This window comes from Lissotriton helveticus, chromosome 5_1 (assembly GCF_964261635.1).
Source record: "Lissotriton helveticus chromosome 5_1, aLisHel1.1, whole genome shotgun sequence".
Lineage (NCBI taxonomy): Eukaryota > Metazoa > Chordata > Amphibia > Caudata > Salamandridae > Lissotriton > Lissotriton helveticus.
Window position 1 is genome coordinate 386,353,875 of NC_136065.1, and position 27,467 is coordinate 386,381,341.

The following is a 27,467-nucleotide window of genomic DNA, read 5'->3' on the forward strand; positions in this document are numbered from 1 at the left end:
CTAGTACTTGTCAGTAATGTAGCGGCAGAATTCTGCACTACCTGCAGTTTCTGGATTACTGAGGCCGGAGCTCCCACATAGAGCGCGTTACCATAATCCAGTCTCGGTAGGATCATGGCTTGTACCAGAATATTTTTGGCTCCATCAGGGAGCAAAGGAATGATTTTTCGTAGAGATTTAAGTAAGCCAAAACAGATCGCAGCAGTTTTTCTGGCTTGAACCTTGAATGTAAGATCATCATCGAGCCAGAATCCAAGGCTCTTGATAACGTTCTTGGGGGTCGGGCTAGCACCCATAGAGGGGGGCCATAGCGTGGGGGAGTTAAAAGATGCCTTCCTGCCCAGTAACATTAGTTCAGTTTTTTGATTTTTGAGCTTTAATTGGGACAAGCCCATCCATTGTGATACCTCTTCGAGACAGTTACTCAGACTCGGGTGAGACAGATCAGTCTGATTAAGAGACCACGAGCTGAGTATCGTCAGCATAGCTGACCAGTTCAATTCCATAAGGGGCCACTATCTTGGCTAGAGGGGACATGTACACGTTAAAAAGTGTGGGGCTGAGGGAGGAACCCTGTGGCACCCCACACTGCAAAGGAAAGGGCGAGGAGTGACAGTCACCTTCAAACACTTTAAAATACCTGTCCCGGAGAAAGGATTCGAGCCAAGAAAGGGCCTTACCCGAGATTCCAATTTCGTTAAGGCGGGTTAAAAGAATACGGTGGCTGACCGTATCGAAAGCGGCGCTGAGGTCTAGGAGGATGATGGCCACATTGCCACCTGTGTCCAAAATCCTTCTAGACTCTTCCACCACTTTAAGAAGTGCTGTCTCGGTCCCTTGACCAGGACGGAAGCCCGTTTGGGACTGATGGAGCAAATCGGAGGCTTCCAAGAATGAGGACAGTTGTTGGTTTATAAATTTTTCTGCCAATTTACTAATGGCCGGGAGAAGGGAGATGGGCCGATAGTTGGATAAGTCATCTGGGTCAAGATTGGATTTCTTTAACAGCGGCTTAACCATAGCCAGTTTCCAGTCCCCGTGGACTGTGCCTGTTTCGATCGAGGTGTTAATCAGATTGATGATGGGAGACTCCATGATAGGCATGGCTAGCTTCAAAGTGTTCAATAGGGACTGGATCAAGGGGGGAGCCACTTTTAATTGAGTTGAGGAGAGGGGGTAACAGATCCTTGGTGAGCAAGGCAAAAGAAGAAAGTTCGGGGGTAGATCCGGGGGAAATAGGTCTGGAAAACCGGGGGGGGGTTGGTGAATGGGTACCGGGGGGAGGGTCAGGAGAATGTTTTGAATCTTGGTGTGGAAAAAGAGTGCCAGTTCTTCACAGCGGGATACAGATGCTTGTGGGGCCAGGGGGGGATCGGGGGTTTCAGCAAGCTTTTGACAATGGTGAAAATCTCTTTTGCAGAGTTAGGAGATGCAATAATTTTCTCGGCATAAAAGGCGGTTTTAGTAGTCTTAAGTGCGGCTTTATAGGCTTTAATGGAGATTCTATATTTGATTTTAGTCTCCGGATCAAAGTTTTTTCTCCATAGTCTTTCCTCTTTCTTGCAGCATTGTTTGAGTTTTCGAAGCTCTGGGCTAAACCAGGGGTGGTTGATGGATCCCCTTTTTTGAGTTACAGGTTTTTTTGGTAAGGTGATATCCAGTGAGTTCTCTATCAATGGTTAAACTCAGAGTAAGCTGTATTGATGTCTGGGTTAGCGGGCGGTAAAGTATTACTTAATACTTCCAACCATGTGTTTATCTTAAGCTTAGACCAGAGTCTGGTTTTTTTAATGATCAGGGTTTTAGCCGGGGCTGGGGAAGGAAGTTTCCAAATAAAAGGGATGATGAAGTGATCTGACCAAGGGATCTGAATCGGATGCAGAGTGATAAGATCAGTGATGTTGGAGAAAATGGGATCAAGCAGGTGTCCCTTTAAGTGAGTGGGCTTTTGGACTGTTAGAGGCATCTCGTACGTCTCTAGATCTTGAATCAGATCCACAGCGATGGTGTCATGTGGATCGTCAAAATGGAGATTCAAGTCTCCTAGTATAGTAAAGTTGGAGGCTAAACTGGCGAGATTTATAGCCGTTTCTAACAGTGAGTTATGAAATTGTCCGAGGGATCCTGGAGGGCGGTAAATTAGAAGCCCTGTGAAAGAGACTAAAGGTGAAAGAGTGATCGAGAAATGAACATTTTCACAATCCAATAATGGGCTACCTAAAAGGCGACATACTAAATGATTCTTATAGAGGATGGCAATCCCTCCACCTATGTTCCCTGTTCGGTCAAGATGTTGAATTAGATAGTCCGGGGGCAATGCCTGGACAATATCTGGGCCAGAGCTAGGTCCCAGCCACGTTTCAGTAAGAAACAGTATGTCCAATGCCGAGTCCAGCAATAGAAATGAGATCTCGGAAACATGTTTTGGCAGGGAGCGGCAATTCAAGAGTGCCATATTGAGGTTGTGGGCAGATTTATGCCCCATCTCAGAAGATGTAATCAATTGGAAAGGGCAGTATAGGCAACTATGCTGATTGCACGAGGGGTCTAGCGAATTTTTACACAGTGAGTTGGGGGGGTCGTGGCGTGCTTTGCTTGCAAAAAATAGGGGCACCGATGTGTTGAGATGCCGGCCCGGGGAGGACCAGAGGGACTGGCCCCTGGGCCCGTCATGGCGCGGACGGGCGCAGACGGGCAGGACTCTGGCATGACTCCGGCGTGAGTCAGGCGTGTCCGCACCGCGTCCGCTACGCGGAGAGGAACCTTCCGTTTATATATGGACTAGAGCGCACCAGAGCGCTTCCTTACCCCCAAGATGGCCGCTGTGGAGGCATCGGTGTCCCGGGACCACACCCTCAGCGTCTATACTCAGCTGAGAGTGGGCCCAGGCAGCAATGAGCTGGCGCTACAGGTGTGTGGAAATTACAATGCTTTATACTCAAGCGAAATAACAGTCGAACCTAACAAAGATAAAAACGCTATTTTAGTCTAGCGCTACACAAATGTGGTATGTGGCAATTTAAAACGCTTTGTGATCAGGCGAAATGACAGTGGACCCTAGCAAGGTAAAACGCTATTTTAATCTAGCGGTACACAAAATTACAGATTAAAAGAATGCAAGGGTGCAGGAGAAGCTCCCGGCTCTCTCTTCACCTCCCAATCCTAAGTATTCTTTTAGAATAGTTCACTTAGTCGCTATTACCTTTAGTATCATTTACAAAAAAGCATGTGTTGCATGTTACACATCAAGTTTGAACTTTAGGGGTTCCCCACTTCTGTTTTGGTGGGGGTGGTTCTAGTACCTACGTATGAACTCACCCATATGTGATTTAAAGATAGAAGATGGTCCTGTGCTAGAAAGTGATTTTAAAAGTGTAAGGAAAATAATAAAAATGTGTATTTAGGAAGTGCCTCATGTAAGCAACCACCAAGGAGCAATTGGCAGGTTCTCGCCAACTTGTTCACTCTCTCATCATCTACTCTTTCCTAAAAAGGAACGAAAACCAACTCCCAAAATGTGTGGGGGAAAGAATTTATATATGTGACCTGAAAACCACTAGCTGTGTGGTACACATCTAAACATATTTGTTACCTATAGATCCCCGTCAAGGGAGAAGAGCTTCTTCCTCACATGCACTACAAAAGTTAAAAAAATGAGTTGGAAATAAGACCCTGCTTTTGTCTTTAATTTGTAGTGCTCGCACTAATAATAAACAATATACCACACTAAAGCTAATTTAAGCTCAACAGCCGACATGTTTCATTGCCACTTCACTTTTTGGCAAATTCATCAGGGCACCTTTAAAATGCACCAGACAATGTGGCTACCAGGTGGATGCCTTCCAGCAAGCCACATTCAGGAGCACAGAGAGAAGGTTACACTCAGTCGCCGCCAGGCATTGCGTCTTCCGTATCAGAGTCACCCTCTTTGGTATTTACCTTTCAACCAAGCAACTGGGCACACAATTCTCTCCCAATGTATTATAACTACTTTACAAGAGGATATTGCTTTTCCTCTGGTAGTTAACTTGTGCCTTTGTGTCATTGATGAAGCTTTGATCTGAGGCCATTAATTGGGCTTCCACGTATTATGTCCAGGAACAGAACTATCGCTGGAAATAAGGTCTGTGAGCCACTGATCTTGAGTTCTTTACAGTTCCCTGTACTATGCCGTCTTTCAAATTTTGCATGGAAAAATTTGTTCTAAAAACAAATGTGGATGTAATCACTAAAGCACCTATGTCGTTTGTTTTGTGTCTGTGTGTATATATATATATATATATATATATATATATATATATATATATATATATATATATATATATATATATATATATATATATATATATATATATATATATATATATATATATATATATATATTGTTGTAGAGACCTAGTGGGTTGTGAAATTTCCTTGCTCCTAACCCAGATTTAGCCCATGTTTTCCCTGCTAGTGTGAAATCCTCTCTTCCTCATTTTCTAGACTAATGGTGATTTCCCTTACCAGCCATCTCCCTGTCTGGAGCCAATTGACATTCCTTTTTGGCACTAACAGACCCGGCTGCAAGTTAAGGGAGGATTGTGCAGCATTCTCTCCATCAAGAAGTGAGCACATGAGTAAACAGGACCCCCCCCCATCACTGCGCAATAAGAAAGTTCACTCCTGTCCTGACAGTAATAATGAGGTTTGACTCACTCGTGCTGTATAGAGGGTGTGTTTTCTCCAGCAGCTTGGGGACCACCTCTGTACCATTTCATAGCTGTGGAAATCAGAGAAGTAGTTACAGAATATGACCCTCATTTGGGCTCCTCTGGAATTGTGGTTCCAGCCAAGAGGTTCTCAAAAACTAGAAATTTCAACCCCCTATTCTATAGTCTCCGCTTTAATATTGCTGATGTTGTACCAGTGGTGGGTGCACAGCACCGTGCATAGTGGGACGCACCTTGCCTAGCACCAGGCAGCCCTCAATAAACCCCACCAGAGCAGGTGCATTGCCCAGACGAGAGGGGTGGGGATTAATGATTTGGTGCATGATGTGCTGCTTGGCTCAGTTTTGTTCCATATTAGCCCCACTAATAATGGATTAATAGTATTTGTTGGTGATCGTCCTGATAACGCCCACTTCCAGACCCTGCCTATTTACCATTTTGAATAATATAATCACTAATTGTTTTTATAGAATAGAAAAAGGTTGCATTCTCCTCTTAATACCTTTAAAGCTAGACAGGAATGGACTCTAACCTCTCAGCTGAAGATCAACATCCATGTCCAGAGAGATCTGCTTTGTGAATAAACAAATAAGTTGCCACATTTTGGCTTTGCAATGACTGACTAAGACCGCAATGAACAGGGCTTCAGTGACTGGTACACCTCACGTAGCATCAGCTCCTACAGATGTTTTCCAGCTTTAGAATGGTGAGCATAGTTATGACTATCTGGTCCTGGCTCCCAGGGCAAGCAGAGTTCCGTTGTTACAACTGTAACAATTGAAGTAATTTACCACTGGCTGCCTGGCGCCACAGTGCTATTTAACCTCAACTGGATAACCAAGAACTCCTTTGAACTACGTTCTCTTAGGATAGCAAAGCAGTATAGAAAGAATTCCTTGAGAATATGGTGTAGGTTATACACTGAGAATACAATGTACCCAACATTGCCAGCTATTAACATCCATTACTTTATAAACTAAACTTTATATTGATAATGAATATTATATCTAGGGAGAATATTATGGAGTGCTACCCTTCAAAGCTAAAGTAATGGTATCAATCCTTCTGATACAGTGGTTTAGTTTCAGTAGCTGGAGGTGAGATTTCGATTATCTGTGAAATCAAACCTTAGGAAGGTGGATGATGCACCAGACATCTTACTTGCCACTGGGCCAGGGTAATAAAAGCTCCAGACTATGTACACAGGACCGGCACACATTCTGGGGTTGTAACTCACCATAAAGTCGCTACCAGTACCTTTTTTCCTTATAATATGTTAATTTTAATGGTAATATTTACTCAGTTAAATAATGTATCTCCCTTTAGGATACAGGACAGGTTGGACATTAAAGTTGTTCAGTGTTATTCATAGTGTCAAATGGTTTGCATTTCTAATGTTTGTCAGCTCTAGAAGTGTGCCTTGACTGCTTGTCTTCGCTGCTTTGGGAGAGTGATGCGACCAAAGGTAGCAACTTTATTATCCTGTTGGAGTACAATAGTATTGTGGCACTAGAATACCAGAGTTAGATGACAAAATCCACAAAGGATACTATATAGTAACCATTGACTGCTTCAGTAACCCAAGAAAAGTTCTCCTTCATCCGATCTGAACTCGATGAGAAGGGAAGCTAGGAAAGTACTAGTCAATCTCTGTTCTTAAGGTAGTAGAATGCCCAGGTTAGTTCACAGCTTTCTCACTGTTGACCAGGTGAAAGTTTCTCAAGCTTTGGAAAAAATAGTATGGTGTGACTGGAATGCTTTAGACATCTCCTACACATAGATGCAGGTAGCCAGTCTGGTAATCTGAGAGCAGTGACTCTGTCCACCCAAGTAGTGCGAAGAGGAGGCGATGTGTGTAGCCACCCAAAAATTGGTCTAATTAGGAATGCATTATGGTAAGAGGAAAAAAGGGGTAGGTTAATACCGCCCTGTTCGCTTCATTGTAATTAACATGAGGAAACTCTTGCCTTTTCCCTTTCTAAATGAATGTTGTGATTTAAACATTGAGAGATGTGAAGGAGGAATTGGAGAGTTGGAGAGGTAGCATATTAAGATGAAAGTTGACTTGAGGTGCAATTAGGATCTTAACTGTTTCAGCCCTCGTCTACCATGTAATGAATTTCAGAGACCATTTCTCAGTAGGCTTTTTAATTTTGGCATTGAGGTAGGTTTCTAAACGGTTCTTAGTTTCCAAATTAGACTTTGCAAATTCAAGTATTTAAGTTTATTTGTTTGCCTTTAAGATTTGCAGATGACGCTATAAATGGAAGACATAAATTGTTGAGGAGAAAGACTTCAGTTTTCTCTTTATGTAAGGAGTACCCAGCAACCTTAGCGTACACTGTGATTACATTCAAAATTTGGGCTTGGATGATTGCAGTCTATTGCTGTCTTGGAAGAAGTCTTTATAGTCACGAGATAGGTGACTCCTCACTTGGACGATAGTGCACATGGGCATCGACTCCATCCTTACATTGTTTTTTTCCGTTTATTTCGGGAATACATCCTACTCCCGTTACCCCAAAAAAGGCCTCGGCATCGAGCTCTTTGGCACCGAAAGACCACAAGGCCTCAGACCTGATCAAACCCCGAAAACCTTTGGATCCGAAAAAGATTACTGACTTGACTACGAAGCCAAAGGAGCAAAAAAAAAAACTTCTACGGCTCTAGACCACTAATCAAAACCGCGTTCGGAACTGAAAAAATTGTCACCTAAAGGAGACACCAACCTGGAAGAATTTTTTCAACCGGATCTTATCACTCCCAAACAAAAGACATTGCATGTGGACCCTAAAACAGGCCATATTGTCAGTCTCCCCACAAACAAGAGGAAATTAGACACCTCACACACTCCTGAGGTGCCTATGAAGAAAAGAGACTTTGCAACTTCACCCTTACAGCCCTCTTCTTTTGTGCTTCCTACTAAACCTTTATCTCCTGAAAAGTCTCCTATACACTCTCCTAGACTCGCTCCACACTCACCACCACCACAGGATGATGATGATGATGACCTAGGGGACGGGGGTGGACATATTGACCCTCCAGATGACCCTGATGATGTCACTATTATATATATATATATATATATATATATACACACATATACACTCTGTGCTAATCTGTCCACAGTGGTGTTATTTGGTAAGTTAAAGAATCCTGTTAGGATGAGCTTTTTGTTTGATGGGATTTTGAGAAGTTTCTGATTTAGGGAGGCCCAGAATGTTGTCTCATCCATCATTGGGGCATAAATGGTTGCAATATAAAAGGAAGAGTTGTCTGTGGTGATTCTGGAAATTAGCCATTTACCTTGGTCGTCGTGGGGCAATAGTATCAAGTTGCACCATGCATGCTTCATAATCAAGGTGAAAACCTAGCTTTTTGTTTTAGGCTGGGGAACAAGCATAATCAGATATCCAGTTGTGTTTCATGCTACGGGCTTCAGTTAGTCCGGCTCTTATTTCTTGGAAAAGAAGGATATCCCTTTACAATAATAGTCTAGAATCGTTTGATAGGATAATTTAACCCCTTGGTTTTAAGGGATACAATCTTGAGGGACTTGAGACGTATCTAAAGTTTGTCCTGGATTGAGCATTCAACGTGTGAAAGGCGGGAGACTCCAAAGAGAAGGAATAGAAGATGCAGAAGGGAAAGGAGAAGGAAACGCTAGGTCCTGTGTACGCATTGCATAACGTTACATGAGAAAAGCCAACAATTGTTTGACTTAAATTTCAGTCCAGTAGGTTTACACTATTGGACCTATGGCTATTGATTTGAAATGATGCTTTTAACTCACTTATATTCCAATTTTAATCTTGGAATTTGATTCTTTAATAACAACTGGTCTGTTATTCCTGCAACAGTGTGTGAATCACTTGTTCAGTAATTAAAAACATTGAAAAATTGTCTGCAGCAGCGAATTTGATACCTGCTCAAGGCTAATTCTTGGGGTCTCCATCTCTTCCTTCAGCTTAATGAAATGGTCCTCAGCTTCATTCAAAATACTGAACTATGTTCAAACAAAATCCTGCTGATACTCCTGATGGTATACAAAGCTCCTGTGTTAACTTGCTGCTCATACTATGTGGAACTTTGGCATAGGAGTCATCAGTGTGTAGTTGGGGTAGCAAAGATACCAAAGATGTTGGGAAAGAAAAGTTTCTTAACTGCTGCCATAATTACTGTGTCAACTGTATTAAAGGTTCTATTCAGGGCTGACAAATGCCACAAAGACCAGGTTGAAGGAGCACCACGTATTTCATACAGACCATGTGTGAAACATTGCAAGCCTGGAAGGTCTTCCAGCCTAAAGCTAATCATTGATAGGGCTTTAAAAACGACCTTTCCTAAAGCATCCAAAGAAGATACAGGCCTATAATTTGATAACTTGTTTATCCTCCATTTTATGAATAATGATGATTTTCCAAATTGGGCTACCATATCTGGTTGCCTGTAAAGGACTTGAACTGAATGGAAATTGACCAAACCTTCTGATGCAGGTTTCAAGGATAGCCTTTGTCAAAATTCCTGTCTCCTTTTGTCCGACAGCCTCCTGTTTGACTGTGGTCCTGCTCCTTAGAAAAACACAGCTTCATCTGTGAACTCTATTGTAGGGTTCATGCTTTAAATAGGGTCCAGCTAAATTTAGCAATCGATAACGTCCACATAGGGGTATGCAGGGGTATGTTTTGGGCTTGTACGTGGACTTAAGCCCCTGTTAGGGTTTTTTGATCTAGAAACGAGCCAGATCATTATCCAATCTTCGATTTTATCTAGATTGGATTATTGCAATTCTCTTTATTTAGGCGCAAAGAAATCTGGGAATCAGTGCTTGCAGATGGTAAAAAATACAGCAGCAAGCTCTCTTGTTGCACTCCATAAATTTTGCTTGGTATTAAAGCTTATGCCTAAAACACACTGGCTGCCAATGCAAGTTCATTTTAAGACCTTATGCTTTGCCCGCAAGATTTTCACCTAACAAGCGCCTCCTATTCTATCTGATCTGCTAGTGCCGTATTTACTGCGACGCACCCTGCGTTGAGCGGTCTGCACTGAGCATGTATCCCCTGAGTTAAGAGCAAGAGCTAAGGGGTGCTCTTTTGGGGCATTAGCATGAGCACTCTGGAACTCTCTACCTGTGTCTATCAGAAGTATCCAGAATAATCTGGTTTACAGAAAGGCCACAAAACATGGCTTTTCCCAAGCAAATCCATACCTCCTCTGTTCCCCATCCTGCAATGTTATACCTGGGTTTAAACGCTGGGACGCTCTGTTGCTGGGGCAGCCATGCGCTGTATAATCTTTTTAATATAACATGTTCTCTAAATGCTGATATACAAAGAAGACTAGGACCGTTGTGGTGGTCTTCCAACTATCAAATTGGCTACAATCTAGGCTTGGAGAATGCAGCAGCGTATCATGTATTCAGTAGAAGAAGGCTACATCAAATATCCATATAGGTGGGCTCACAGTGGCACTTGCTTGGGACAGCAAGTTCACTTTGAAGATAGTAATCATTTTTTCGTGACATTCTGGACCCAACCTGTTAGAAACATTTATTTGGTACTTGTGACTGGCAACACAAGGAAAAGTAAAGTGGTTGTATTTGCCAGGTGTCTATTAAATTATTGATTTAAATGATAGTAATTACCCTTCAAATGTCCTTTCAGTAAATTTTGTAATATTAAAGTTAAAAGCTATCTTAATTTCTACATTTTCAAAGATATTCAATTAATTTTATTTAAGGTGACATTCCAAACGACCAGCCTCTATGTGCTTCCCCTGAACTTCAACAAACTACACCTGTGCTACAACCAATGGTACCCCATGACCCAGATGGAAAGAAGCAGTACAACAGGGACTTTTTGCTTGGTTTTCAGTTCATGCCTGCCTGTATACAAAAGCCTGTGGGGCTGCCACCCATCTCTGATGTAGTACTTGATAAGGTAAGTACGTAGAACAATTGAAACCAGTGAATACATGTATTTGGTTACTCTGCTTTGAGGATAAGAGCTTATGAGGGTGGTTAGTAGATGAGGTTGGCACTTGTAGAAAGACGTTAAATGTAAAATGGGTGCTGAGCTACTTGAATGCATGATTAGGATTCTGAACTTAAGAGGACTTGGCAGTTGACTAAAGTCACTGGTAAGGAGGGCACTGGAGCGGTTGTAGTGGGAATTAGAGGTGGGAGATGGAATGTTGTCCATGAAGCAGTGCTGATGTAACTACATATTTTTTGGTTTGTACTGGTTCCCTTAATATACTATTAAGAGGTTAGGCATTTCAACATTACATTTTTCTTTGGGGCGTGTACATGTTAGAAAATATAACTAAATACCGTTTTAACCTTCCCAGATAAACCAACCAAAGTTACCAACGCGAACCTTGGAAACTAGAATTCTGCAGCGAGGGCCTGATTTTACCCCAGCCTTTGCAGATTTTCCAAGGCCTGCTCCAGCTGGTCGAGGTGTACCTGTAAGTGTGCTAAGCTAACAGATGTATGACATGCCAGGTCTCCTACTTAACTTGAACTAATTATTTAATCCTGAGTTTAAGTCTTCTCTTTTTCTTTCCTTATTTGCCAAAGATGACATACAAGTGTTGCAGTGTGTAATTGCATTATTTTTATATGTGCTGGAAAGGACTGCTCAGGCCCTGATCTACGTGGATGTGGCTATTTTAAAGTAATGTGGTTCATTAAAGAAGAGGTGACTCGGTATAAAGCAGCTGCACTACAAGAAAGATACCCTTAAGAGAGATTTATCTAATCCCATCATTTATTTGTTACTTGTGTAGGTCATTTAGTTTTTTTTTTAAAGTGTATGCTTTATTTAGTGCACTGAATGCACTGTTCACGATTTACTCATAATTTCCTTTCTCATACCTGTATGATGTGTTTATCTTAGAGTTGTCAGTTAGGTTTTTGTTTTTAGTGTGTAGTTCTATAATGATAGGAGCGGATGATCAAATGGACCATTCAGGAACCTTACAAGTGTATGTCTTAGGTATACAATATAAGGAAGAGAAAATGGCTCCATTCTGACTGATTTAAGAAGTTTTTGAAGATAGAGCTCCTATGTTTTCTTAAATGTCTCTTTATGTTAATCGAGCGGTGTAGTTTAAAATTGTTTGCTGATGTTGAGCAATATGTATTGTTTGCAGAAAACATAAAAATATTAAATGAATTAAATAAAAAGAATTTGACTGAGTTTCATAAATCATCTCAAGGATGCATGTTATTTCTGAGAACCTAAAGTCCTTATTGTTCAGAGTTGAGGCAGCAATGAGTAACTGGTACCTATTTTCTTTCATTGGGTGGTACTTTAATACTGTAATTTCTATCCTTCCTTGGGTGGTACTTTAATACTGTCATTTTATCTTTCCTTGACCCTCGCCTTGTATGTTGTATAGTGAATTCAAGCCTCTAACTTTAAGTGTAATACATCTGTTTGTCTTAGCTGATGAGTGTGGGGACAAGGAGATCGCAGCCCGGTCAGAGACGAGAACCTAGAAAAATCATCATGAACATTTCTGTAACTGAAGATGTGCGACTGAAGAAAGCAGAGAATGCTTGGAAGCCTGGTTTAAAGCGTGAGAGCCAGTCTGAGGATCCAGAAAATGTAAAAACCCAGGTGAAAGCACACATACTTACTTCCTTTCTCACATACACACCTGAAAGACTTGTGTGTGTCCCTTGGTCTATTATTAAGCTTGCATTTTAGAATCAGGTATAATAATTAGGATTGAGGTAAGTAGTAATCAACCAGGAAACATATGATTTAATTTAAATCAAAATTAGAATTTTCTGACGGCGCTATCACAAGGTAGTCACTGAAAGCATATGTGGCATGGCTGAAATTTTATATATCTATATATATATATATATATATGTGTGTGTGTGTATACACACACACACACACACACACACATATATAATTGTATCGTTCTGATGGGAACCTCTAACTGCAGATTCCTTGCCTTTAGAATAGCCTCAGGCCCAGACTGGAAAATGTCCTAGATGGCGTGAAGGAAAATTCCAATTCTATTAAGGACACGTAAAATTATGCTTAAACTGTCTTTACTTTTCTCACAGCAGTCATAAGAAAATCAATAGTAATGTCCATATCAGTGTATAGCACAGAATCATCCTCTGATAGTCCTCTTTCTTTGTGCAAATGGAACTGGCAGGATCCCTTCTCCATTCTTCTGGAACCTCATAGTTTCCTTTTGTTAGTTGAGAATACATGAAACAGGTGAACCTTCCATCCATACTTGCTAGCAACTAGTCTTCAATACTAATAATGGTAATTATAATTGTTTGAACCAAATTATAACACAATCCTATAAGACTGATACGCAAGAATAAATATTCATGTTGATGCAGACCATGATCTTCCTCCGCAGTGTTGAGTTCTGCAAATAATAGTGTGGGATAATCTTTGCTTCTGTGTCCTTAATAGAATTCAGATTTTCCTTCACGCTAACTAGGACACTTTTCATTCTATGTCAGGACTGGAGGCCCGATTATGCTTGTCCAAGCTTACTTACCACCATAGAAGCCAACTCAGAGACCGGCTTGAAATAGAATCTCTTAACCATGCAATCAGTAGACCAATCTGCTGTTTGCGAGATATCGTTCAATCGTACTCCTAAGATGTAGACGTTTGAAGACCTCATACTCCTGGCTGAATGAGCCCCAAACATCAAAAAGTCTGTGCCAACCTCTTACATCACCCGTCCTACCCCTCTAGCCATGGTGGGTGAGGAGACCGGCTGATTTGGTTTAGAAATTGCAGCGAACAACTGCCTTACCTCTCGGGATCTCAAATCACAAGACAAACTCTCATATTCTTGTAAACAAACCACACACATTTGGGTGAGTCTTGGAATTAGGAATAAAACACAGACCACACATTTGGGTGTTTGTGCAATTGAAGATAGTAAACCTAACTTGTTCCGGAGTTAATGACCTAGCTGTTAGATCCACGACATGGACCTCCGATACCCTTTTGCATGATATAAGGCACAGCAGCATTGTCAATTTGGCAGAAATCTGCTTTCTGGAAATGTCTGGACAGCTCATAAACAAACAGAGCACTTTGTTCATATCCCAGATCTGCATGTATTTGGGTTTTTGGGGATTAGCCAGCCTGATGCCCTTCACCAGTTTAGGTATTGGTGAATGTGAACCTACTGCCTTACCTGTAATTGGAATGTGTCCGATCGAGAAGCCGATCTGAAGGTACTGAGTATGCTCAACCTACCTCTCACAATTCTGCTAAAAAATTTCAAACATGTACAGCGTCGGCCCCCACAGGATCCAAATGTCATTCCACACACCAACTGCTCTAGGCAGACCATGCCTAGTTGTATCGCTTATAAGTCCCTGATGCACAACTTGAGCTATAAATGCCAAAGCCAATCCCAAAAGCCCAGACATACTTTGTTTATTTTATTTATTTATTTTTTTATAGTTTTGTGTAGCACAAATCTGATGCTAAGAGGGTATCGGAGCACTTTACAAGAGGTCAAGAAAAGAAACAGTAGGACGGATAAAAAATCTGAAGACAAGAAACATGATGGAAGGGACCAAAAATGAGGCAGGAGGTTTTCACAGAGCCCACGCCACCCGCTACATATACACATATATGCTTATAGGAGGCAAATAACTTACATAGTTAAAGCAGAAGAGGCCTAATGAGGCCCCGTAGAAAAGTACAAGTGCCAAAAGCAAAAATATGTTTATTAGTAGCAGTTTGACTTCCTTTATAAATGCTGTGGTTTATAGTATCAATCGTATTTCAGGGGGAAGGGAGTTCCAGATTCTCGGGGCAAAACCCAAGAAGGCTTGCTTGTAAGCTTGTTGCTGAATTTCTGAGGCTGCAGCAGTGCTAGTAATTCTAGAAGACCTACATCCGCCAGACAACTCCAGTGTTTGCGCCAAGTACCTTGCGATATTGTAGTGTAGGGCTTTATGAGACATGCAGGGGATTTTTAGATCAATTCTTGCCTCATATGGGAGCCAGTTTAGAGCCGGAGTGGTGTGGTTGTATCTTTGGGATCCAGTGATGGCAACAGAGTTAAGTGAGGCCCTTAGAGGAACCAACGTGATCTAGGTAGGCCGCAGAGGGTTATACTTCCATTGTGCAACATGGAAATCACTAGGGCTTGAACAATTGATTTGAAGGTGTTGAGGGGAAAGGAGGGTTTTAATTTCCTTAGGTTGTTCATTTGGAAGTTGGCTCCTTTAGTGGCCTTACTGATGTGCTACTGATATTTAAGTTCTTGTCAAGGGTTATTCCTAACAAGCTTGTGGAATCTATGATGCGTGGAAGGCAGCTAAGAGCTGATAGTTGCTTTATTCAATTTCCAGTATCGGAGGACTCTGTGGTTTGGGGGATTAGGAGAAATTACGTTTTGTGAGCTTTAAGTTTAAAGTGGTTGCGTCAGCCAGTATGGAGTTTTTTGAAGAGTTGTGTTACGAAACCGGACATCTTCAGGGGAGGAGATTTTCAAGTAGAGTTGGGTGTCGTCGGCATACATGTGATAGTGGATGTTAGATAGGCTCTGAATTTCAGTTAGTGGCTACATGAAAAGGTTAAAGAGGGTGGGAGAGCGAGCGCTGAGCCCTGAGACCCCCCACAGGGACAGGTGAAGAATTGGAAAGGGACTGATTGACCTAGAAATGTTGTGATCTGTTGAGGAGGAAAGCAGATGACAGGTCAAGGAGTACTAGCATGCAGGGTTCATTTTTATGTAGCATTTTTTGCACATCATCTGCTATGTGCTTTAAAGCAGATTCAGTGCTATGTCCCTGTCGGACGCCAGATTGGAATTGGTCTAACAGTTGGAATTATTCTATGTGGTTGACTAGTTGGATGTGAACACGCTTCTCCAGGAGCTTTTCCAGGGTTTGAATGTTAGTGATTGGGCATAAGTTATTTAGGTCTGTGTGGTCCGTGGTGGGTTTCTTCAAAATAGAAGTAACCTGTCCAGACTTAAGGCATTCAAGGATGGTCCTCTGCCTTGAAGGTAATGAGACATTTACTATCTTGGTCCAGATAGGGAGTATTGACAATTTGCACTCATTGAAGAAAATCGATAGCAGGGGTCGTTGAAGTAGCTGGAGCGTTTCATAGCTGTGAGAATTTTAAGAACGTAATTTTCCTCATAGAATTTGAATGAGTACCACAAGTCGTTATTTTTGGGGTAATGCCCAGAAAGAGGTGAGGGATCATCGATACACGTTGTGGGGAGGTTGAGATATGGTGAGTCAGGAGGGTGCTCCATCGCTTTTCTTAGTTCAGTATCATTTTATATTGTCTTTTCCAGGAAGAAGGAGAAAAAATCCTTGCAGGGTAGGATTGTCTATTTAATTTTAGTTTGACCAGCTCGTATAGTTTTTTTGGTTTGTTTCTAGCATTATCCAGCTGACTTCTGAAGATGGTTCCTGTCGCACTTCTGATGTGTTTGTTATATGCGTGCCTATGTGATCTCAGAAGCTTCAAGTGATCGAGGGACGGCGCACGTCTCCATTTATGTTCAGCCAGTATTAGATTGCGTCTTTCTGCATTAAGACTCCCATTGTACCATAGTTACTTTTCTCCGAGCCATCAGGGACAGGAGGTCGTACTTGATCATTGGGTGGACTTCTCCTTCCAGTCCCTGTAAGATATCCTGAAACGTTGGAAGGGCCACAGGACAGTCACTCAAAATCTTGAGGAGAAGAGGGAACAATGTATAAGATCACCAATACGGCGTACCTAGGATCATCTCCTCTCGCTGACGTCGCCACCCTTGTAATCATGATGTATGTAGGGAAAGTATAAATCCACTTCACGCTCCAATCCTGGAGAAATGCACTGCAGTGGCTTCTGAATCTGTTCTCCAGCTGCAGAACATGTGCATTGAATCTCAATGCAAACAGTTCATCTGTTGGTTTAGCTTCTCCTGGGACCAACTTCCGCCTGTCGAGACTACCCCATATCTGGCACCTGAGGTCTGGTGGCTGGCTTCCAATTAAGCCTATCACTATGTCCGGAAATGATCTAAAAATCACCCGGCTGTTCCATGTTAAGCCACCAGGTCATCTCTGTTCTGGCCTCCACCATCAAGGCTATCTCCTCAGAGTAAGATATTTCCCTTTGAAGGTGCTAGCGCTTTAACCATTGTAGTGCCGTGTAGTACAACAGTCCAGGGAAGATGGCAATGGCATGTATTGAGGAAGATAATTGTCCTACCATATATTGCCAGTTTGAGGAGGGAGATGCAATCGGACGATATAAAGTCCATCAACTCCCTCTCGATCTCACGGATCTTTGCTATGGGTAGTTCCTGGGCCTCTACTTGTGCATTGATGGTGAAGCCATGGAAATGCACCCTGTGCTTCGATAGCCTACTTGATTTGGAGGTGTTGATAATGAAACCCAAGTCTTCCAAAAGCTGCACTGCCATTTGGGCTTGATACATGAGATTATATCTTGTCTTGGGCCATGAAAATAATTTCTTCCAACTAAATTAGAAACCTGCAGGCCTGTGACCTCAACCAGGCTACCGCTGGCTTGAGGAGCTTCGAGACGTACCATCGAGTGAACAACAAGCCAAAGAGAAAGACCCTGAACTCTCATGTTTGGTATTTCCAGAGAAGCTGAAGAAACCTTCGAAGGGGATAAAATCGATATCGCCAGATACACATCTTTCAAATCTAGTCCGGCCAGCCAGTCCCCTTGTCTGAGGAGGTTTCTCAGAAGATGGATGCCCTCCATCTTGAAGTGACGGTACACCAACCAATTGCTGAATTCCCGCAGATTGGATGCACCCCTTTGTCCTTCTTGTTTACAACAAACATATTGCTCAAATATCACCTTGGGTGGAGAAGGATTACTCTATGGCCCCTGTATTTTCAAAACTTTGTATCTCCAAATCTATTAGGGATAGTAACTGTGAGAAAGTGCCCTCTTTCTGCATGGTATGCCCCCACTTTTTGCTGAATTGCTGATGTTCTTGGACTGAGTGTGCCCTGGGCTCCTGCTAATCAGAGCCTATGTTCTTTCCCTAAAATTGCATTGAAGCCTAAACCCAATTGGCATCTCTGGCCACATGTTAGTCCCTGGTAAATGGTACTACAGGTACCCAGGGCACTGTGACTAGAGAAGGCCTCTAAGGGCTGCAGAACTTAGTGTCTCACCCTTAGAGGCCCTGTACCCTGACACTCACACACTGCCTTTGCAGGCTGCGTGTCTTGGTGCAGAACAAAGTGAAGAGTCGACATGGCACACATCCCTGTGTGCCATGCCCACAAACCACTGCCCTGGCATACATCAGTCACCTCTCTAGCTGGGTGCCCTATGCCAGTTTTGAGGGTACAGGTGCATGAGCCCTATACCCCTCCAGTGCCCAAGGCCATTACTGGGCACTGTAAGTGCAGTTCTTCCATTAAGAGTATATGGTGCTGGGAGTTTGTAATTACGAACTCCACAACACCATAATGGCTACACTGAAAACTGGGAAGTTTTGTATCAATCTTCTCAGCACATTAAACCCACACCAATGCCAGTGTGGGATTTAATGTAAAGTGCACAACAGAGGGCATCTTAGAGATTGCCCCTGAAACTCGACAAACTCCTAGTGACCTGACTGAGTGGCTGCTTAGGCTGCCACCAACAGACATGTTTCTGGACCCCTGGGTCGCGAGCTTGCTGCTCTTGGGGGCCTGAAACAATGCACATCCTGGGACGAGGTGCCAAGCCTCCTCCCCCAGGATGGGCAGGGTTAACGAAGGAGAAGCTTCAAAGGCATGCCTCCTTTGTGTGCCTCCCCAGACCATTTGGTTCTACCCCCCACTTTGGGCAGGAGAGCTGGCGGGAAAAACAAGTGAGGGAAAGAGGTGGGCCCACGTCTGCCAATTCCACCCCCTCAGGAGGGGTAGGGAAGGTGAAGCACAACTCCGAGTCCCCGCCATCTTGAGAATGGGGGGACCTAGCAAACCAGGGACTGGTTCGTGCCAATGGAGGGTGGCACGATAGGTGGTGTACCCACCCCGGCAAGGGACCCATTGGTCCCTGCCCTTACCTACCTGTAACACCCCTAAATCTAGTATTTAGGGGCACCCTGAAACTTGTTTCCTCAGATCCAGCAACGACCAGAAGAAAAGAGGAAGGAGGACCGAACAGCCATGCAGCCAGCTAGCAAGAGCAGGACGCCCACTGACTTGTCCCCAGCCCTACAGGCCGGTCTCCCCTAGAACCTGCTCCTGCGAAATCCTGGTGTGTCCTGCAGCCAGCAACCTCGAAAACCCCGGAGGACCTGCCTGCCTTCACTTCCAAAGACTGCTTCTCCCGTGAACATCGGATTTGTTCAACTGCAGCCTCTGTCAGCAGCCAGAGATCGAAAATTCAGCCCACTCTGCACCCGCCGAACCTGGCCTGAGCTCGAGTGGAAAAACACCACGAGGAGGTCACCCCGGCGATCCTGACCCTAGATCTGGGACTCCTGACCTGCCTCAAGCCTTCAGCCTAAATCCAGAAGGCCCCCCTAAACTCCACCAGGAGCTGGTAAGAAGATCTGACCCCAAAAGGCACCTTTGCACCCAACGCCCCATGGCGTTGTGTGCCCAAACCGACGGTGCCTAACCAACCCATAACATCTCAGCTTACCTCTCCAAGTGGTAGTCGCACCCAGAAGTCCTTTGTCTCCCTGCCTGCAATGCTTTTGCAAACTGGAGGTTCTCCATAGAAAACTGGGCACACGACTTCATAACAGTACTCTGCACCCTGCCGCCCCAGTGCCGCTGAGGTGGACCTATTGTGCTACTTTGTTTTCCCATTTGCCCTGACCTAAACCCTAGGAGCTTTGCTCCCACAACCCAGTGGCCTGCTTGCCAGCAGCCACCAACCGGAGGCTCCCTATCCCCCATTGGTTAACATTGGGCATCAACGCTCTGCACCTGTCCGCCCTAGTGCCGCTGAGGGTGCAACAACAGGGCATCACTGACCCTCGGGGACCCCTGAGTCAAACCTCAGAAAATGAACTTCCACAGTCAATTACTTACCTGTGAACCGATAACCTGTTTTTGCTCCATAGGATAACATTGACAATTTAGAGTTTAGAAATCTAAAAATATTCTTTAAAAATCGCACAAATAACCAAAACATATTTACTTACCTGTTTGCAGGAAATGTCCCAGTGCTGAATCTAGATATCCAGCAACAGAGTTAGAAAAGTAACGTAAAAAGTAACATTACCTGTAATTTACTGAAAAAGTCTATTCATTACAATGTTCTGTATTTGCTGTGTTGCAACCTGCTGCATCCCCTGTAAATCAAAGTACAAGTTCTGTTGCATTTTCAAACTGTTTTATATTTAGCAACTTATTATTGAAAAGTATTTAGTGCTTACCTGTGCCAGGCTTGCTTGGTTCTAAAGTTAATACAGTATATATTTGTATACAAAACAATTGGTCTACAGTTCAGTTCTTGAGTGTGTGAGACCATTTGGTGACTGAGTGTGTACATCAAATTCTTAACACTGTCCTCTGATACTGCCTTACTGCTTGACCACTCTACCACAAATAGAGAGTGAGTTTCTATCTAACTTTAACCTCTGCCTACCTTTGGGGTCACTTGGACTCTATACACACTATACCTCATTTCGATGTAGTATATATAGAGCCAGTTTCCTACAGTAGCCTCCTTGGAAAAGGAATGGGAAAACTATCTGCGGTGCTGTCTTTTGGTATTCCAGTACTATCTGAAGGACCCATGCATCTGAGGAGATCTCCAGTTTCTTTAGACACACTGCTGTTCTGCTTCCTGCCTTGATTGAGAATAAAACCTGGTCCTCGCTTGTGGAGTTGCTGTTTCCTCTGCCACCACCTCTGCAGGTGCGTCCTCTGCCTACTAGTTCTTGGAGGGGAAGAAGGGGGTATGTCCTCTCTGGTCGTTGCAATTGAAACTTTGGGGCCTTGTTTTCAAGAGAACCCTGATGTAATAAACGACCGGACGAACTGCCCCATCCTCATCCAGCCCATCTAAAAATCTTAGTGTTGAACACTTTAAGTGAGGCTTGCGCCTTATCTAGGGCCCTGAAGGCCTGGACAAATGTTGCCATATCTTCGACGAAAGCATTGCAAAATAACTGACTGTAGGAAGCTGGCTCTGTATATACTATACCAAAGTAAGGTATAGTGTGCACAGAGTCCAGTGGATCTCCAAAGGAAGGCAGAGTTAAAAGTAGATAATGCTGAATCCCTATCCTTACCCATAGCTCCACTTCCTCTGCCATTGTAGTGAAATGTCAATGCTGTAAGATATAACCAGTTTTTATGCTGTTTGTGATGACTATTGTTCTTTGAAAAATCCCTTTTCAATAAACAGATTTGAAAGAAAGAGAGGGTAGGAAAAAAAGATTGTTGCAGTTGCCTTGTGAGGACTAGCTGGAAGAATTTGCAACAGAAACCCAGCTTCCTACACGGACCTTTTACCTCCAGACCTATTTCTGTGAAGACTAACTCCCCAAGTTTAGGGTCCAAACAAAGGAGGAGGGAGCATCTCTGTTGAGCGGGCAGCGCACATTTGGCATTTTCTAAAGGGCAAACTACCCTTTGAGCCCATCCTGCGAGTTTTTCAGGGTCAATTCTGTCTCCGGTAAGTTTGGCGTGCTCCACTAAAACCCCCTTAGGGTCTTTAATTGGCATGCCCATGAATGTGACCATGGTGGCCTCAAAGTTCAGAAGTGGCCACTACCTTCCTCTCAATGGAGGGTTTCGGGCATTCTACTCGTAATTTGTTGCCCACCTCTTTGTCCAAGCGCTGTCTTAGGTGTTGGTTAAGGTCGTATGCATGTTGGAGGATGGCTCCTATTCCGATGAGTGAGGTGCTGCATATCCTTGGGATTAACAAGGTCTTTACTTTGATCCCGGTCATTGGGGGCTGCGGTCTTTAACTTCTTTTTAGATGCCTCGCGGGATCCCAGTCCCTCAAATGTTTGGACATCTTGTCCGAATCTTAGGAGGAGTTGGAGTCAGAATCACCATGGTCTTAGACTTGATTATGATCTGACCATGGGGCTCCCGAAGTGGTGTTTTCTGGTGAAAAAAGGCCGCAGGGTCCCGCTCCCACTTGGGAAAGGTCCTCCAGGTTAGTTTGCAGTAAATGGCACAACTTCCCAGAAGACTCCGCCACTGCTTTAGACTGTTTGTAACCTGGGTCCCTATGAGGGTCTCACCTGAATGGTGTCTCTGAGTCAGAGTGTCCATAGGACCCTTGGTGTTCTTGGCTGGTAATGGCCATTTCATTTTCAACTGATGTAGAGACAGCCAGGTCAGTTATTTCAACCAACCTGGGATCAATGGCACCTAGCTGCCCCACTTCCTCCTGTCGTCTATACATACGATCATCTGACATCCTATACCCCAAGTAGATATAAAGGGGTATGAACTAATGCTAGGCCTGCAATGGGAGAGAGCTGTCAATGACCAGTCGCTTTGAAAATGAGCACCTTGGTGAAATCTAAAATTGCAAATGTGACTCACTAGGCAGAAGCAATCAACTAAAAACAATCACGACCGCTCCTGAAGCTGCTTCACTCAAAACTAAAATAGATGCTCTCTGCACCCCTGCCTCAACCCATAGTCACAGTAGGAATGCGATCCTGTAGCGGGGCGGGAGAGATGAGAAACTGTGCTGACTGCTCCTGACAGGGCCACTTGTACCTCACCAGTCCTCCCCGAGCGCTGACACAGTCTCTTGATTGACCAGAGTGAGTGACTAGGAGGAATAAAAAACAGTATCAAGAAATCCTTCTAGAATGCAAACAAATAAACAAACGACTGCACTATACTGTGGTAGTTTACAATATGCTATCAATAATGACAGTGAAGAAAGGTACTTATCTAGAGCTGCCATGAGTAGCAAAGAAAGAGGACTTGAGGATGATACTGTGCTGTATACTGTTATAAACATTACTACTGGATAAATTGGTCATGTTTCGTGTCTTTAGATGGGAGCTATAGTTTTTAGGTTTTGCCTACGCAATGCGTACGAAGTACGCATGCGCTAGCAAAATCTAATGATATCTCGATATCTCTCTATGTGGGGTCGGGTATCCGCCCCCTCCTCCCATTGGCTAGCTCCATAAATGGAGGCTAGCTATTGGTAGAGGGCTCTGTCTGTCAATCCCGGACCAGATTCGGGGGCGTTCCCGAGAATTTTTCCCTTTTGGTGACGTCAGTCTCGGGAACGCCCCCGAATCTGTTCCGGCATTGACGGCACCCGCCCTCAATACCGTCCCTTGCCGATTTTTTGGAGCCCCCTGGCAGGTGCCCACCCTGCCAGGGACATTGCCGCCTTTGACCGAGTGCCACCTCGCTTTATTTTTTAATTGAAGCCGGTGCCCACCCGGCATTGCCCCGTGTTTACACCGCCGCTGTCCGGCCGCGCTGCGATTGGCCGCGACCCGGAAGTCAGGCAGGCCGGGGGCGGGACAAGCGGAAGTGCCGGAGAAGAAGAGCTCCAGCGCAAGGAGAAGAAGCCGCCTGCCGTGTCCTTCCCTGGGCTCCCAAGTGAAGGGGGAGCCCCGGAGTTCTGGCCAGTCTCGAGGGAGGAGCGGGAGTCCTCCAGCCCCTGGCCGCCCTGTGTTGCGTAGGTCCCGCCCCCCCCCCAGCGCGGACAAGGAGAAGGAGCTGCGCCCACCGGCAGGACTCCATGGTCGAAGAGGAGCCCCGCCGCCGCCCGTGAGAGCACCCGGCCCCAAGAAGCGGGACCGGGTGAGGAAGAGCTGCAGCGAAGTCCCACCCCCCCCCCCCCCCCCCCAACGCGGACAAGGAGAAGCAGATGCACCCACCGGCAGGGCTCCGTCGAGGTGAGTGCTGCCGTTCCCTCCCCCCTCCCCGTGTGTCCGTTCCGCACCCCCCCTCCCCGTGTGTCCGTTCCGCCCCCCCCCCCTCCCCGTGTGTCCGTTCCGCCCCCCCCCCCTCCCCGTGTGTCCGTTCCGCCCCCCCCCTCCCCGGTAGTCGCTGTGGCCGTAATAGTTGGCTCTAGGCTGTATGCATACCTGGCATGGTGACCGGCTTTCTGGGGAGAGAATGATGTGCTTTTGTTATCCTCCCAGTCAGCATAATGGCAGCTGGCACTGTTGGGTTTTGTGTTCCCTGCTGGATTCTAATCTGTAAAGTTATGGGCTGCGTAGCCTTTATTGACCGGTCGAGATGGGAGGTGCTAGCTGTGTCGCTGGTGTCTGTGATTTTCTTGGTTTTTATTGTAATCATGTGCAACAAAGGCATGTCTTCTGGTTTCCTTCTTCTTGGAGTGTTTCATCTCCTGTCTGGCGCCGTCAGGGCTCCTCATATGGCATTGCTCTCATGCACGTAACATGTTTGCCCATGTTACATGCTCTTTCCATGCAGCATAAGAACCTGATACAGTGTCCATGTCCTCCAAGGTCTTCGCTGTGGTTAGAACGTCTCGCAGTGTGCCACATGCTACTCCTGTGGTCTCCTATGTCCTGAGCATCATATAAAGCACATCCGTGGGACCAAAGCTCCTCGAAATGTTTGTCATTGTACAGAAGCCCCCAAACTTTCTGGTCGTGCACCCTAAGCTGCATGTGGGTCCCAAGTGCGAAACAATGCCTATCCATGTGCCAGGCACTTTCACAAGAGGGCAAAGGGAGGCTGCTTCAAACTGAGCTGAAAAGGGCACAGACATCCATCCAACCCCCTCCGGCTGAAGCGGGATCCCCAGAAGAGATCTTATGTTCTCCATGACACCTGCATGCCTCCTCCTGCAATGTTGTATCTCCACCACCAATTTGTGGTTGCACCCTACCACCGCCCTCAATCTCCTAGAGCCAGAAGATAAATGCAGTGTACTAGCCCACCACAAAAAGAAAAGCCATCATAATGCACTTATATAGGGCCTTTGTAGTTCCTAGGCCTGAACCGAAGCAGTAGTTGAGCTTGTTCTGATCTTGCTTCACTGTTTGCCTTTCCAGACTGGTGTCTCTTCCAACTGTCCCCTGCACTTTGTACCAGAGTGAGTTAATATTTGTACTCGGATAAGGCTGCATTCCTGGTAAACAAGACCAGTATATGGATGTCCGAATTTACACCCAACATCTACCACACAGGAGTTGTCCTAAAAGATAGAGGAATTTTAAATTCCTCTGCATATTACTTACTAGAGGACAATGTGGGGTGTAATACTTTCAACAGCTGTGTACCGATGGTTAAATGCTCTTGTATGGAATCCCGAGTCTCCTACTCGATTTAAGTTACAGGATCTCTGGGCCTCGCTTCCCTTACCTGCTTAAAACTGAATGTGATGCCAACATGCTAAAATCAAAATCAATATAAAAATGAACTGATCATCCTTATGTCTTTTTACTAGTTTCAAAAGTACATAAAAGGTTGTGTTTTTTCACACAGTGCACTCAGTTTGCATTCTTATTTTTTATTAAATTAACTATAAAAATCAGTACTTGTTTTGTTGATTCTATCGCAAACTCCCCTAATATATATTACATGGGAACCATCGTGACAGGTTTCAATTAGGAGCATTGGGTCACCTCTAGGCTTTAGGTAAGCTACATTCTATAAGAGCACCATAAAAATTGAATAGACTTTCCTGTTTGGTACACCTCTCGAAAGTATCAGTTACATTCTTTATGGCATCCCTATGTCCTGTGCAATAGGTATGAAAAAAAAAATCTGAAAGCGTGTTACTTCTACATTTAATGAAAAATGCGATCCTGCTGAAGAAGTTTGTGGTGTGCCATGTGTATGTTATCTTAACTTTAGCCTGGTAATCCATGGTCCCATGCCCGGCCTATACAAAGTTTCCTTGTTTCCTGGGAAACAAGGAAAAAATGCATTTGGCTCGTTGGGATCCCGGCATCCGAGGTTGCCCCTGTCGGTAGAAACGTGACATTTTTAGGCAGACGGGGACAGTTTGCCTCTGTGATGTCTAAGTTGATTCCTAGATATTACAAGTGAACAGGGAAGGCCATTTTGAGTAAATGTGCTGGACACTGGCATTTAAGACTCCCCCAACTACATGATAAATCCTAGCTTCTCTCTGTCTTTCTCACTCTAGCTCTCTCTCTCTCTCTCTCTCTCTCTCTCTGTCTTACTCTCTATAGCTCCCTCTCTATATGTCCTGCTCTTTCTAGCTCCCTCTCTCTGTGTCTTGCTCCGTCTAGCTCCCTCTCTCTGTGTCTTGCTCCCTCTCTCTCTGTCTTACTCCCTCTAGCTCCTTCTCTCTCCGTCTTAATCCCTCTAGCTGTCTTACTCCCTCTAGCTCCTTCTCTCTCCGTCTTAATCCCTCTAGCTCCCTCTCTCTGTCTTGCTCCCTCTAGCTCCCTTGCTCCCTTTAGCTCCCTCTCTCTCTGTCTTGCTCGCCCTAGCTCCCTCTAGCTCCTTCTCGCTCTCTTACTCCACCTCCCTCTCTGTCTAGCTCCCTCTCTCTCTGTTTTACTCCCTCTAGCTCCCTCTCTCTCTGTCTTACTCTCTCTAGCTCCTTCTCTCTCCGTCTTAATCCCTCTAGCTCCCTCTCTCTGTTTTGCTCCCTCTAGCTCCCTCTCTCTCCCTTGCTCCCTCTAGCTCCCCCTCTCTCTGTCTTGCTCGCTCTAGCTCCCTCTAGCTCCTTCTCTCTCTCTTACTCCCTCTAGCTCCCTCTCTCTGTCTAGCTCCCTCTCTCTCTGTTTTACTCCCTCTAGCTCCCTCTCTCCTTCTCTCTCTGTCTTACTCTCTCTAGCTCCTTCTCTCTCTCTTTCTCACTCTAGCTCTCTCTCTCTCTCTCTCTCTGTGTATGTATAGCTCTGTGTACATATACCTGTGTGTGTGTGTATAAGTGCAAATGCAATAAGTCTCACAATTTCGAAAAATAAAGCTATTTACTACTAAACAACAACACCATTTATTTATCTGTTTACTCAAAAAAAACATAGATGGAAATTTTAACATTTACAATGCCAATAGCTCTAACATTGTCAAAGGCAAAACCATTGCATTGTAAATGCTTGTTTCTTATGGCTTCAGAGAGAAAAGTAAATAAAATGTAAGTATAATCCAGCCTCTGGTCCTGACATGGCTCGACGGTGACTTCATTCTGACCTACAAGTGTCGGAGTGTAACTACATGTAGGTACCAACCCTGTGTAAGGGTGTCAGTTTCTTACTCTTTCTCCTTCCATGCTCTCTGATGCAGAGCACTTAGAAGAAGTTGCAGGCCAAAAGGTGCCAAAATATAACCTAAAATGTTATTGTGTTCAGGAGTCCACTCCACAGAATGGGGAAATGGGAGAGCAGTGAGGAATTTGCAGTTAAATAGAGTACCAGAAAAAGTTTTAGCAAATGTAAGTAACTTTTTCTTCTGGTGGATTCTTCCTCACTGGGGATAACTTACCTTTGGAGTAGACGGCCACAGCAAAACCTCCCACAGATGGAGGGTTTGGGGAGTGGACTCAGATGAGGTACTTTTCAGGACTGAGCAGGAAAAAAGGTCCTCTTGGCAGACTGGACTTTTAAGGCAGTATTGTTTCATGAATGTGCGTGGGAAAGGCGCCCGCATTACAGACTGGTTGATGCTAAGGGTCCACTCCCCTTGCCAATGTTGTAGTATCAGATTTGACCCTGGTGAAATTAGACCTTCTGAGATTTACTTGTTAGCCACCGCTTAGCAGAGTACTGTCAACCTCAACAAAGTCTTTTTTTGCATCACCTTGCCTTTCTTGTTCCTTGTGAACCTCCAGAAGACTGATCATG

General features: G+C 44.4%; 1 protein-coding gene across 13 annotated transcripts in view; it reads left to right on the forward strand.

Annotated features, from left to right (window-relative positions):
- EIF4G3 (eukaryotic translation initiation factor 4 gamma 3) overlaps nt 1-27,467 on the forward strand; it is a 1,426,031-nt gene that overhangs the window by 857,138 nt on the left and 541,426 nt on the right. For all 13 annotated transcript variants that reach the window (XM_078642564.1, XM_078642569.1, XM_078642559.1 and 10 more), the window contains 3 exons: nt 10,455-10,654; nt 11,064-11,183; nt 12,167-12,340. In XM_078642564.1, the coding sequence (XP_078498690.1) occupies nt 10,455-10,654; nt 11,064-11,183; nt 12,167-12,340 (494 nt within the window). The remainder of the gene's footprint in view (nt 1-10,454; nt 10,655-11,063; nt 11,184-12,166; nt 12,341-27,467) is intronic.